Source organism: Staurois parvus, unplaced genomic scaffold, assembly GCF_062004578.1.
Source record: "Staurois parvus isolate SC_StPar_1 unplaced genomic scaffold, SC_StPar_1.0 ptg000066l, whole genome shotgun sequence".
NCBI lineage: Eukaryota > Metazoa > Chordata > Amphibia > Anura > Ranidae > Staurois > Staurois parvus.
Genome location: NW_028317862.1, coordinates 1003356 through 1018509, shown reverse-complemented (window position 1 = coordinate 1018509; position 15154 = coordinate 1003356). Strand labels below are relative to the sequence as shown.

The window sequence follows — 15154 nt, the reverse complement described above, 5'->3', positions numbered from 1 at the left end:
TGCCTGGAAAATTCTTTTCTTGGAGTACACAGAACATCTTCATATCCATAACAATATGTTGCCACTTTCAGGATCTTGGACACTGGCAAAAAAAAGACAGTATTCCCCTCCAGACTAGGCATAGCTTAGGTTTAGTAGCAAGCCATGAACATAGGAAGGGGGGTGGGATCCCAGTGTCCTGTGATGTACTTCAAGAAAAGGATTTTACAAGTAAACAAGAAATCACATTTTCTCCATTATACATCACAGGACACACAGAATCTTCATATATGATAGGGATGCCCCAAATGACTGAATATGGAGGGATGAGGAATGGGGAAACACGACAAAAAGCCAACAGGCCCAAAAAACCACAACAGGTTTTTCCTTGGCGCAACATTATAGTTCACCAAAAATTGCATACTATATTGCACTTGTGTGCCCTAAATTTAACTTTAGTGTAGTTTTTAATGAAATTCTGCATTTGATCAGCCACAAATGCAAGTATTGTGTGGCATAACAAATTTTAACTACCAACATTTTATTCTACAAGTTCTCTGCTTTTACAAAATATTTAATGTTTGGGGTTTTTGTTTTAGTAATCTTCAGGACTAAAATGATTATTATTTTAAAATGTGTGCAAAAAAGTGAAAGGTTTAAAGCAGCCCTTTTCAACCAAGGTGCCTAGGCACCCTAAGGTGCTTTCTGGGTTCGTCAGGGGTGCCTAAACAAATGCCTAAAAAATTCCCCAAATTACCAGAAAATTATGTACAAGCCAGCAGGTGGATAAAGCCTGCTTTTTTTGCTACACAAAGCCACAGGTTCCATTGTGAAGCGTGCACACATCCTACATGTGTGGCACCTATCAGTTTAGTTTTTTACATTTTAGAATGGGGTGCCTCAAGATTGTGCCTAATTTTAAAGGGTGCCTTGATTGGAAAAAAAAAAAAAAAAAAAAGTTGAAACACTGGTTTAAAGAACCAAATAAATGACTTCTTGAAAATGAAATACACCCCTTGGACTTACATAAATGGATAAACAGATGAACATATAAAATATAAAAAAAAGTACATATTTAACATGACAATATAGTTACTCACCAAATTTTTGTGCTACATGGGTTTAACATGTACAGGTCCATGTTTTCTATAAGTATTGCTGATGTGCTCTAGAAGAAAATTATATTAACATATTACGCTTTAAAATATATTTAATTTTGTTTCATCTTGTATATAGGCTACATTAAGCTACAGTATGAACATAGGGTTGTTGATAAGGGGGGCAGTATTACCGGTTGAGATACAGTACTGTACTAGCTTGTCTTTACAGTGGTTCTAAAAGCAATTTTTATTTTTTTTACCTTAATGCATCCCCCCTTTTCCTCTAATAAATACTTACACAAGTCCTCTCTCAATCCAGCACTGTCCCAGTCTGTAGGGGTGCTCATCCCTCTCTCTGCTCTCACAGGATGCAGAATGACAGATGCTGCTCAAAACCGAGCAGTGGGCAGTGCCGTATGTTCCCTCCCGCGAGTGCCCCCATAGCAGCCATTTTGTTATGGGGTCAATGTCCATATTACAATCATATACGTTCCTGAAAAAGGCTTAGGAGTGGTGGATGCTGAAGCAACAACCAGCTGGAACTGGAGATATTACAGATCAAATGCACATATTCGCCAGCACACCACGGATCATGGAATACAGTCCGAAATCTTTATTGGACGATCACATCACAAGGGACATAGTGCAATTTTTTGGAGCCACACAGGACCCATTCATCAGGCATGTGATCACATCCCATGAGAAAGGGGTCCTACTTGCCTTCAAAACATTGTCCCTTGTGATGTGATCATTCTTAAACCGCTTCCGCGCCACCCCAGAGCAGAAATACTGCTACAGGGTGGCACGACATTCGTTGCCTCGGCTGCCAATCAGTCGGTCCCGGCCAGTGATTCCCTGCTGGCACCCGGCAATCTCCTAGTATCTCTGACGGGGGAGAGACCTGTATGTAAAACAACACAGGTCTCTCCCCTGTCGGCTCCTGCACACTGCTTTGTTTGGCTCTGCATACAGCCCGCATAGTACACAGTTAACCCTTTGATCACCCCACATGTTAATCCCTCCCTGCCCAACGTCATTAGTATCGTGTCAGTGATTTTTATTAGCACTTATCACTGTATTGGTGTCACTGGGGATGTCAGTGACACCAAGTCAGTTCCCCCTAGTGTCAGAATGCCCGCCGCAGTCCCACTATAAGTCGCTGATCGCTGCCATTACTAGTAAATGTAAAAAAAAAAATTCCAGTATATATACCGCCGTTTGTAAATGCTTTCACGTATTGGGATTTTTTTTTTTTTAGCAAAGACATGTAGCAGAATACATTTTGGCCTAAATTTATGACGAAATTAGATTTTTTTTTTTTGCTAGACATGTTTAAAAATAGTAAAAAGTCAAAAATATATATTTTTTTTTCCACAATTATTGGCCTTTGTTTATAGCGCAAAAAATAAAAACTGCACAGGTGATCAAATACTACCAAAAGAAAGCTCTATTTGTGGGGAAAAAAAAGGACGTACATTTCATTTGCGTGCAGCGCTGCTTGACTGCACAATTGTCAAAGGTCCATGGTGTGCTGGAGAATATAGTTAATATGCTATGGGGGGCACTCGCAAAAAAGGAGGTGCAGAGAGTGCCAACAGGGGACCCTAAAAGAGGTGGTAAGGAACAGCTCTGCGCAACACCAATGCACAGAGAAAATAGGTATAACGTGTTTATTATTTTAGGACAAAATAAATTGCCTTTATAACCCCTTTTAAACCAAGGACCAGTTAAAAGGAGTCTGTGTATTGCTTTCTTAAGCTGGCCATAAACTGTAAGGGCTGAACTAGAGAAATCTATTGATTCCCCCATACACAATAAACAACCTCGAATGGGCAATCTCTCTTGCCAGCTATTGTATTCTGACAGACACCATCTGTAGAAGAATATCTAAACAGTGACTGCACCTGATTGGAGATTGTAGTTCAGTAGACCTCCAGGGCAGGGGTTGCTGTATTGGTTGCATGTGTCCCCTATTTTGGAAATTCCTTCAATGTGGACACATGCAACAGTAAGAATCATACTTGTCAGGTAAGGCCAAAAAAATTATAGAACATCTGGCTTGTTTTTATTATGGTCTGTGATCCTTATTGGGGAGATTTCTTCTCACTTCCTGTCCCTATAACAATGGCCCTCGGGGCAGAAAGTGATGTGAATCTGAAAACAGGGAAAGAGTGGAAGACTACAAAGTTCTGAGATCTCCAATGACTCAGTTTCCAAGCCTGAAATTGGGCTTTAATGTCAATTAAAATGTTACTAAACTCTCAACAGTAAAAATCAGTCTGTATATGCAGTAAATAATGCTTGTTATACTCACTGTGGAACCTAAAAGGGTTAATCCTCTGCATTGTGTAAAAATGCTGTTTGATCCTGACTTCTCTGATTCTCCCCTTCTTTTAGTGTTCCCCTCTTATCTCCTGATAAGACATATCGTGTGGAGACACTCTGCACATGCTCAGTTTGGTGTGTATTGCTAGAGAGGGTTTTTTGTTTTTTTTATTAAATCTTGGGAGAGTGCATGTGATCAGTACAGGGCCAATCAACACTGTCCAGACAGAGGTGAGGGGTTCTGCATCCTCCTAGTGCAGACTGAAAATTCCTCCTACAAGCTTTAACATGTGCCCGGCTGGACACTGATAGAAGTCCCAAGACTGCTATATACTGCTAATGAGAACAATTATTTAGCAGTTTATATTTACTAAAATAATTGCATTTCCATATTCTGTGTACTGTGTGAGACCAGACATAGTGAATGCAGGGTCCTGGGTTTAGAAACACTTTAAGATGGTTTTCAAGGGGCCTCAATATGCAGCTAAGTCTGATCAAACCAGCAAGTGTGCATGTACCGTACATCTTCTGATCCAAAAATAAAACAGGTTTAGTGTGGATTCCAACAAGTTTAAAAACACGGCACATTAATCTTACCTTGGCCTCAGGGTTGGCAGATAGTATCTTTGCACCACACTCCACAGACGCATAATTGTTCCTATTCTTTTGGACCTTTACTGTATGCTGCCCCCCATTGACTGAGGCATGCGAAGACTGGCCTGGGGAAAAAACATTAAAATAGTGACTGACTTTGCCAGTTGCTTTTTGATAGCAAGTCCTTCTGCAATACTGTGAGTGGAAAACTTTGCCCTGTTCATGTGATACACAATAACCTCTAATGTGAAATTCCAGGCTGTGATGACACTCCATTTTCTAAAGGACAGATTATTCCCTTCAGGGGCCATACAGTCTGCTCAGCTGACTGTCATCCAATTCCAGAAATGCCTTTTGTTATTAATATCTACAGAAAGGTAGTTCTAAAAAACAAGGTCAAGTAGCATGCCGCTAATGTAGAGTGGAAAACGTGAAACAATTTCCTAAACCAAAGAAGGCAGTGTATATAGTTGCCTGTTCATTTGGAATTGTATCCCACATCTTAAACAGAAAAAATATGCAATGCTATGCGTTACAATTATAAAAAAATGTTTTAAAGATGTTTTAGAGAAGTTTAAATAATTCATTTGGACAAAGCTGGTCCAAACGAACTATTCACTTTACCAACACATGCAACGGCTTGTCAGTGCTGTATTCTCAGGCACATACAGTATACAGTGCTGTGTTTGAGTAGCGCTATCAGGCATTCCTGTCCTGCTCTTGGAACAAAATGGAGTCGGGATGAAAGTTGCTCAGCCATTCACAGGAAGCTTTGTATTCTCTGACTAATAATAATAATAAAAAAAAAAATGAATAGAAAGCTTCCTCCGGATTGGCTGAGGCAAAAAGGTGGATGAATGAAGTCACAATCTCCAACTCGGACAATCAGAGAAAGCCTTGTATTCATTGAGATAATACGAAGCTTGCTGTGAATGGCTGAGCAGCAATCAGCTGGATCTGAGTTTGTTCCGGGAGCAGGATGGGCTGCCAGAACACAGCACTATGTACTGAATATGACTGAGGCTACATAGTTTGTGAAGGAAATTGTTTGGATCAGCTTAGTCCAAACAAACTTTTTAACCACTTTACAACCACGGACACAGCTGATCACGTGATGTGGTAAAAGGCCAATCACAGCGGCCTTTTACCACGTGATCAGCTGTGTCCAATGACACTGTCACAGTGTGAGGAAAGTACTGTCAATAACCAGCAGCTGTCAGAGAACAGATCGGCACTGATTATAAGTGCCCACCAGTGCCGCAAACCAGTGCTGTTCATCATTGCTGCATATCAGTGCAGCATCAGTGCTGCCTATCCGTGCCACCTCATCAGTACCCATCAGTGCTGCCTATCCATGCCACCTCATCAGTGCTGCCTATCAGTGCAGCCTTATCAACGCACATCAGTGAAGGAGAAAAATTACTTGTTTGCTAAATTTTATAATAGAAACAAAGAAAAAACGTTTCTATAGTGCAAAAAATAAAACACCCAGTGGCATTAAATACCACCAAAAGAAAGCTCTATTTGTGTGAAAAAAAAAAAAATTTCATATGGGTACAGTGTTGCATGACCGCACAATTGTCGAAGTGCGAAAGCGCTGAAAGCTGAAAATTGGCCTGGGCAGGAAGGGGGTATAACTGCTCAGTTGGCAAATGGTTAAACGGTACTAAAAACACAGACATCAGCTTTAAAGTAAATTTGCTCTGAGGAAGGTATGGGGCTGCCTTTGATGATTTCTCCATCTGAAAATACTAGATACCCAAATGTCATTATAATGTACTGGCTTTAAATTTTTCCAAGTCAGTTTTTAGAAAAAGCAGAATACGGAGTTCCATCTTTAGTCTATGCACGTTTCTTTTAGAAGAATTAAGATGGCCTGTTCACAAACACGATCGCTCACCCCTTCCCAGAGCAGTTGTTAATGGAATATATGGAGACATCACTTTATAACTGGAGACTTCAATAAACTGCCAATCTCAACTTGCCACAGCACGCCAGACCAAATTGATTTTTTTATTCTTTATCTTTAACTATTAATAAGAATATTCAGCTCAGAGGAACCAATTGATCTATTGCAACTTAATATAATGATCTTAGAATAGCTATAAATATTCTTAAAAGTTAAACATACCGCAGTTGCAAAAAGCACCATACCCCTTTTCTTCTCATATTAAAAAAGTATCTGTGGAGCCACCACATTCAGTAGTACAACACTGACAGTAAAATGTCATATTCATTGGGATTTGACTGCACCTGTGCCTGGACAGCCATCAAAGTGTACAAGTGCACTGTTTACATTCAGCTTGTTTGCAGTACGTACTGTATGTGTAGACCAGGACGAAGAACAACAAGGAAGGCAGCTGAACCATATCATACACCTAGATGGCATCAACACTGTTCAGTGCCAAGAGCTTTAACCACTAGCCTACAGGGCACTTATACCCCCTTCCTGCCCAGGCCAATTTCCAGCTTTCAGCACTGTCGCACTTTGAATGACAATTGTGCGGTCATGCAACACTGTACCCATATGAAATTTTTATTTTTTTGTGACAGATAGAGCTTTATTTTGGTGGTATTTAATCACCTCTGGGTTTTTTATTTTTTCTTAAACAAACCAAAAACCACTGAAAATTGTGGGAAAAAATGTTTTTTCTTAGTTTTTGTTATAAAATTTTGTAAATAAGTGATTTTTCTCCTTCACTGATGTGCGCTAATGAGGCTGCACTGATGGGCACTGACGGGCTGCACTGATGGGCACTGATGAGAAGGCACTAGTAGGTGGCACTGATGGGCATGGACAGGCATCACTGATGGGCACTGAAAGGCAGCACTGATACATGACACTGATAGGCGGCATTGACTGGCATTGATAGGTGGCACTGATGGGTGACACTGAAAGTCAGCTCAGATGGGCACTGATATGTGGCATTGATATGCACTGGTAGGCAGATATGATGAGCACTGACATAAGGCACTGATGGACACTGACAGGTGGCACTGCTGGGGCTACACTGATCATCAGGGCACACCGATTATCAGTGCCCTGATGATCAGTGTACATGTCCCCTCCGCGGAAAGCTGATTACCGGCTCTCCTCTTGAGCTGTCAGCGTGGCAGCTCGGGAGGAGAGAAATGCCGATAACCGGCATTTCCCTGTTTATATGTGATCAGCTGTGATTGGACACAGCTGATCACATGACCGAGCCGACATCTTCGGCTCTTTCCGTGATCGGTGATCCGCTGTGTCCGAGGGACACCATGCACCACCGCTTGCCGTGCTGCGTGCTCCCTGAGCCGCGCATGCGCAGTGAGAATGGGAGGATGTCATATGACGTCCTCCCAGAAGGAGAGAACCACCTTGCGCCCGTCATATTACTATATGGCGGGCGGGAGGCGGTTAAATGCTTTATTTGCTAGGGGGGGAAAAAAACAGATTTTTTCATCACCTGCATATACAGTACACCACATATTTTGGAATCTTCAGCAATTCATGGAACTGTAAACAACAGATCCATATTTAAATCCCAACTGTCGCTCACAACAGTAGATTGCAGGCTTTCTTGACAACCTAACACATGAGCTGCAGTTCAGCCGAATTTTGAGGCCACAACAGTCTTCTGCATATTTTAGACACAGCTCTTTGCTGATGTCCCCCCCAGTTCTAGACGGCACTCCTGTCTGCAAATATGGCTCTTCTGCAGTATTGCAGGATTGGACTTGTACAGCCCGGCACTAGCAGCATACATGCTGAATTCTGCACAACAATGAGATTGTTGCTGTCCTTCATGCCCGCTGGCCCCTGCATCAAGGGCAAAGTTGCAAGACTCCTATAAGCCAGTTCTGGCTGCTGCTCTGCACCCGTAGGGAAGCTGGGTGCTGCTGTACATCACTCTGCTGGGACTGTCAGGGGCCCAGGAAATACAAAGCTGGACCCCCGAATCTCCACCCCCACTTCCAAGAGCCAGTGGGAGTGCAACACAATGCACTCCTGCCAAGCCGGGACCCCCATCTGCTCCAACAACTCTCATAGCAGACTGGAAAACAGGACACAGCAGGAGGAAGGATGGGGTCAGGTAGTTGAAAACCATTGCTTTAAAAATACTGTATATTCTGTCTAGGGGAAGCTTAGACATGCTGTTTACCATATATGGTTTGTATTTTTTTACAATGATCCACAATCTCATAAATGCTATACTGTAATTGTCACCGTGACTTGGTTTGTTTTGGTTTTCTTCTGTAAAATTTTCTATAAAACTTAATGTAACTAAAGTCAGAGTGCTTTATTTCTCAAAATGTGAATACAAATGTTATATTACAACATCCTAAATATTCAGTTTCCTCCTTGCACGGACTATAAACTCAAAACAGTCTGTCTATTATGAGGAAACAAAAAATATGATTTCATATGCTTTGAAAATGAAGATCAAATTACGTAGACATTACACATGAGCAAAGTCTATGGTGCCAGAGTGAATTTTTACAAGTTTTATGGGCGATATATAAAACTTCCCAGTAAGTAAACAAGGGCAAAGGTCCATAGAAAACATTTTGGAACATGAAAAATAAATATATTATACATACTTTAATATGTGAAGAAGTACTTTCCATAGTAACTTAGCACAAAGCATTTACAACAGCTCAAGTGAAAAATGCTAAAACTACAAAGATTTCCATTAAATATGGCATAAAGTTTAATGATGCCACAAAGCGTATCTACTGTTCCCACAATGAGTGCAGGATACATTTTTTTCTAAGTATTGTAAATGTCTTTGGTAAATTTGCAAAATGTACTTTACCAAAACAATGCATTGTAAACAAACTCATGTTTTAACTATCTCAGAGTATAGCTTTTGACAGCCTGTAAGCTTTGCCATTACACAATCACGCATTTGCTTTCCATACGAAAGCTTTCCAGAGATTAAACTAAAAAGACAAGACTGGGCACAGACAGCAAGCCCAGTCTAGCTCTTAGCCTGTGGCCATTTTATTCTTTCACATGGATCAACTCTATTGTGAAAAAAGTCAGACCTAAAAAAAAAAAAAAAAACAGTCTGCTCTCTAGCCATGGGTTATATATTCTTCATACAAACAGAATGTAAACTATTACATTACCTTTTCCCAACACTTGAGATTAGTAACAATGGATTTTTTGCTTAAAAGGAGAAGTTTTGGGTGACCACCCCAAAAAATAGCCACTTCCAAGCTGCAGCATCGGTGTGATGCTGCAGCTGTCCTCTGCTGCCGCTAAGCCTTTGAACCCAGAAGAGGAGTAATAAAAAAAATAAAAAAAAAAAAACTGACCATACTTTTAAGTTTTGGAAAGGAACAGATGGATATTTAAAAGAGAATGTTACCTTCTTTAAAGCCCATTTCGGAGCTCTCCTCCGATAGCTGGCTTTGGAGAGAAAAAGAAAAAAAAAAAAAGCATCTAAATGCCTTTTTTATTCACTAAAGGTCTTCTCTTTACAGGAGTCTAGGTCTACATCACTGACTGCATAAGTGGGCAATTCCTATTGGCTGTCCAGCGATAGGGTCCTCTCAAGAAACAGGAGTGTGCAGCGGTGATGCCAGCATGAGGGGACCGTCAGGGTCCGGCCCATTTGGGCATATCTGCAGCGCTGGATTAGCAGCCCCCTGAACTTGGAAGCAAAGGCAGCTAGTCACAAAGACAGCAGACTTAGAAGTGTATATCTTGCTTTACAAGACAAAAAAAAAACAAAAAACTGCAGGATTTGTCAGAGGGAAGTGGGTTCATATTTTGCCTGGAATGAACTTTAACCTAAAGAATGAAGCAGGGGAAGACACTGAAAAAAATAGTTCTTCTCTACTACATCTTACTACATCCATCTGTAAACAGATCCACAGTTAAATCCCAACTGCAAGTGAATTGGTGTCACTGGGAAACATAATAACGGATAGCTCTACTATATCCAACAGAAAATAAAAATCTGGAGTCGGACTTAAATCTGAACATGTAAAATGTGTGGATATCGCTCAATAAGGCTCTTTGCATTTTGATATTTGCCATGTGACTGGTGGAACTTACTTTTTTCTTTCTCCACTTCCATGACTTGTTTCTTCCACTCATCAAAAGTTGGAATGTCAGCGGGGTCCTTTGTGTTCCCTGGAACAACTGGGTCACCTTTAGCCACCTCTCTGTCATCAGTCAGCTGTGCATTCCAAAAAATATGTTTTAAAAAAACACACACTAAATTTATGCTATTACTAAGCTGGCCTTGAAACTTTCAACGAAAAGATATTCAAATTCAACATTCATTTTATAAAAAAAAAACTAGTTTCTCATTTCCAGTCAATACCAAAAAAATATTTTTAGCCCCAGGTACTACTATGGAAAAAGTGTGAATATAAAGAAGGTTTTTAAATATTGCCTACTTTCTTTTCCTCTGAATTACTGAAAACCAGAGCTTTTTGCCTTATACAATAACTGCTGCTCTCTGGGGAACAAGAGAATATTTGACTCATCTGGAAACTTGTGTTTCCATGTAACGCACTAGTCCTACAAATACATGGCAATGCCCAGTACAGGACAGCTTTTTATAAAGCTAGGCCCTAGTGTAATACAATGCTGTACAGAAAATGAAAACACACTATTGGTTTACATATTTCAATATTATGCCACAATTCCAGCCATGAGCATACTGACCTCTTTCTCCAACTCTTCAGAGGAATTAAGGTGCACTTTCTGTTTTTCTGCTTCAGGTTCAGGAGCTGACACTTTGGCTTCAGTGTCTGAAGATGTCACCTTTCGTTTGTTGTGTGAAACTGAGATGTTCTCAACATGTTCATTCACAAAACTACAGAGAATGGTTAAAAGGAAAAAAATATATATGTATATACACATACATACACACACACACACACACACATTACAGATTTAGTAGTCAATGGTGAAGCATGTACATCTTTGAAAGCAAGCACTTGAAGATGCATTGTTCATACAAATGTAATAAATAAACGACACAATAACATCACACAGATCTAAACACAAAAGCATTTGTCCATTCCCTCCCAAAACAGTTATCTGAACATGCGTTGACTAATATTTTATATTGAGGTTTCCAATAATTATTTGAAACTAAACCTGTATATAGCTGCAAAAGCGAAAAGAACTGGCAAACTGCCAGCATTACATTTTGAGGGCAATTCTGCCGGAAACAAAACTGCAAGGCTTATTTTAACATGGCAGCAACCATTTAAAAGATTAAAATAAGGCGTTTCAATATTTGAGAAGCACCGAACAGCAAACTGCCAGATCTGCACTTGTCAAAATGAGCAGTCAGTGAATTACTTTATTTTTATAATTGTAAACGGTCTTCATCCATATTATTCATTATGCCTTTTAGATGGGATAGTCAAGTGGAAGCTGGTCTGCAAAAAGCCAGTCTAATTCTCATTTTTTTTTAAATGGCACAGACCCAGAACAATATTGAGCACCCCTTAAAATTGGGAAATTCTTAATTTCACAAAATGAAAACCATATCCTCAAAGCCTTTCAGTTTCACTCACGTTTTTATATATTCCATGCATATTTAGTAGGTAGATGCTTAGATCAAGAAATGCAAGCAGAGCAGGCGAGCGATGGAATGCAGCATGGCCTTAGCAGCGGATGAAGAGTTACCTTTTTTCAGCTTCTTACTTTTGGAATGGTTTTGCTTTAACAAGCACAACCTACTTCAATACTCACCTTGCTGATGGATTGATAAAGGAGGGCTCACTCTGAGGCTCAACCTCTACGGCCCCCCCAGTGTCACAGTCAGGTTCTGACTGCTCAGGTTCACTAGAGCTGACTACAGGGAGAGCGGCACTGGACGCTTCTATTGCACTGAAGGGAGAGAAATAACAAGTCTTTTTACACTGGGGGAGTTTCAGAAAAATTTGCACCAAACTATTATGGACACACAAGGGATAGGGGACATTCTCTGCATTCTCTTACAAAATCAGGCAGGGACTAGCCATAAATTACTAAACACACAGGAATTAGTATATCAAGTTTTTACTGGATGCAAAGCTATTAAGAGCCTGACAGAAACCTGTGGTTTGTAATCTAATACGGATGTGGTTAAGATTGATTGATGTTAATGGGAAATTTCAGCAATGACCACTCACATGGCCGCATCTTATCTAATATCTGCATTAAACCTGAAAGTAAAGAGGTTTCCTGCAGATTACACAGTCTATTGACTAAGAAGACCACGATGTCCATGCCAACAGACACAAGATGACTGCAGAAAACCTGATCAATTGTGGTCAGATCAGGACTTGAGCACACATCAGGTTAGCACTATGGAATCTGTCCACCCCATCAATTTCACGAGAGAAACAAAATTAGGGCCGCTATACAAAGCTTGATTTCCCCATTTGGCCTAATGGCATGGATGACAGAATCTCCACTGCCAGCTGCCTGAATAGAGTGGCACTGCTGAACAGTGACTGCATCTAATAGGATGCAGTCACTGTTCACCTGATTATCTTTCTCCCAGCTCAGTCGATTTTATAATTGACTTTTGTTAAGCTGGATAGTGGTAGCAGGACCACCCACTGCTTGAATTTTGACCAATTCAGAGGTAAATTGGACAAAATTTGAGCTATGGGGGCCTTTAAAACGAGCGCCAGGAATGTTTGTATGGTTTAGAAGCATGAAAAACTCCATTAGTTGTGCAATAAAAGTTCAGTGGTTAGTGCTATCTTATGTCTACTGGTACGTTTAGACTGTTACAAGCATGTAGATGCTCTGATCCTACTGACAACAGAGCATCAGCATTTCAAAATCTCATAAGGGAAAGGCAGTATAACCATACAGGGGAAAAAAAGTATCAAAAAAGTCCTCCAACCTAATCAGTGAATAGCACAGTAAAGGCTTCTCCGTCTCATTTCAGGAAAGTGGGCAGAGCCATTCCTTTACGCCTCATCAGCCAGATGCACCTCCAGAATATTAGTCTATATTCGTATGGCTACATGCTTATTATACAGCAGTGGATCTGGAGGTACATCTGGCTGATGGGACATAAAAAGGAATGGATTTGCATGGGTCCACCCACTGTCCACGTTTGAGGAATAATTTTTAATCCTCCTATTTTTGGGTTATGTGATGAAATGAGAAATGTGAAAACTTTCTGTTCTGAAAAGACTTTACTGCACTATACACAAAATTTTACCAGTAAATGAAGTAAAAGTGTTATAGATCAGCAAAACATGTTTGTTACATACTCTGAGCCTTATGTAATATAAATGGAGAAATAGCACAGTGGTGGTGTTGACTGCAGCTAGAAAATGTTTACTAATTCCCACTATTGCTCATTTTTATAACTGAGGAACCAGGAAGCTGACAGTTGTGTGCCAAACTTTCATAGATTTGCTAAAAGCCAGCTGCTAAAATATAGGTCAGTCCTTCGAATAAACAGTTTTCAAACAAATGTTATTACAGCAAGACATTTATATTTATACGACTGCACATTCTAGAATGTAGACACCAACTGCACATTACAAAAAACAAAACAAACAAAAAAAAAAACTGTATCAATACCCCACAAACTATTAAGAAAAAACATAATTTTGGCTGAATACGATGCACAGTTAGAAACTATGCAGTGTGCAGAAGTTGCCCAGATTTCAGGCTGTACAAATGCTATAAAAATTGCTCAACTGTGCATAGAAAAGGCACAAAATAAAATTGCACAGAATAATATGTAAATAAAAGCAGAACAGTCTAATATTTACAAGGAGACACGCATGCAATATGTTCCAGTTAAAGAATATGTGTCCAACAGTGTCAACATTTTTCTTGCTTCTAATTTTCAAAATAAAATTTTAACCAAATAAGTAAAGATTTATATGTATTTCTCTCAAATTCTCACTGTTCATGCCAACATTTACATAAAAACAAATGGTTTACTCTCTTCAGCTAGTGGAAAACGTCAAAGTTTACCCCCTTTCACTGAGAGTGTTAAAGTGAACCGGTGCCCAGACTAGGCAAACTAAAATATTTACATATTTTGAACAAGATGTGAAACCCTTTAAACAAATCCCACTCACCTCTGTAGCTATAGGTAATGTGGGGCAATTTAAAAGTTCAAAACAGAACCACAGAAATCTCAGTTTGTGTGGCCTGCTAATGTCAACAACCAAAGGTGTTTATAAGCAGAAGAAATGGACCTAATAGTGTTTGTTGTGATCTTTGAGAAATTACTTCCTGTCCCAGTGGCAACTACACTCCCAATTTCTTGTAAGGGCATCATGACATGCTACAATATAAACATGCAAAAGCACAAGTCTCCGGTATTTTTTTTTTTTTTTAAGTCAATGAATGCTTTCTTTAAGAAAAAAAAAAAAAAAGTTCTACAGAGCCATTTCAGCTATTACAATATCAACAGCAAATGTTTGCTTAAGAATCTTGGGAAAAGTAATGATGTATTTGAACATATAACCAAGTCTAACAAGAGTACAAGACAAAGAACAAGCATGATTTGAAAACAATCAACTGGAGTTAATAAATAAATAAGATAGTTCCTGTACTTTCAGGATTTTCCTAATCTTCTACAGACAAGTTTTTTTTTTTTTGCATCCTGGAATCAATAGCTATCAGACCTTTCCAGTAAAATCGTCACAACATAACCTCCTGGAAAAAAAATGAGGTCTGAATTTATTTATAATGACAATGGGTCAGTATGAGGAAGCAAAAAAATCAAGCTAACATCTCCAAGATAAGGATTATGGATTCATCTTATTAGTTTGAGAAAGCACATTTTAAAGGACAGGATCGCTGTAAAATAAATAAACGCCCATTTTTCTTTCAGGTTAAAAAAAAAAAGTGAATTTAATTTTTTTTTTTGAAGCCTGGAAAGCATTGCACCAGTGATCATCATTGCTAGTGCCATGCAGGACATTTCATACGAGCAAGCAGATACAGTCTGACAGGAAGACTCAATGAACTACCACGGCTCTCAACAGCGCTGCTGTAGTTCATTGACAACTACACGCCGACAGCCGCAAAGGCTGTAGCTCATTCATTCACAGAACTCTGTGAATGAATGACATGGCCGTGTGGGCTTAGTACCGCACAGCTGTGCAGTTTTCAAAAAGTGACAGCTAGTACAAGGAATTGGGCAGTGGCTGCAGCAATGGGACCATGTTCCACC

The 15154-nt window shown here is 39.7% G+C and overlaps 1 protein-coding gene across 2 annotated transcripts in view; it reads right to left on the bottom strand.

The window, feature by feature from the left end:
• Positions 1-15154, bottom strand: part of SUCO (SUN domain containing ossification factor) — a 139904-nt gene that overhangs the window by 57085 nt on the left and 67665 nt on the right. For both annotated transcript variants that reach the window (XM_089668878.1, XM_089668879.1), the window contains exons 5-9: positions 11704-11841; positions 10663-10813; positions 10045-10168; positions 4002-4123; positions 1080-1147 (exon numbers count right to left, since the gene is read on the bottom strand). In XM_089668878.1, the coding sequence (XP_089525004.1) occupies positions 1080-1147; positions 4002-4123; positions 10045-10168; positions 10663-10813; positions 11704-11841 (603 nt within the window). The remainder of the gene's footprint in view (positions 1-1079; positions 1148-4001; positions 4124-10044; positions 10169-10662; positions 10814-11703; positions 11842-15154) is intronic.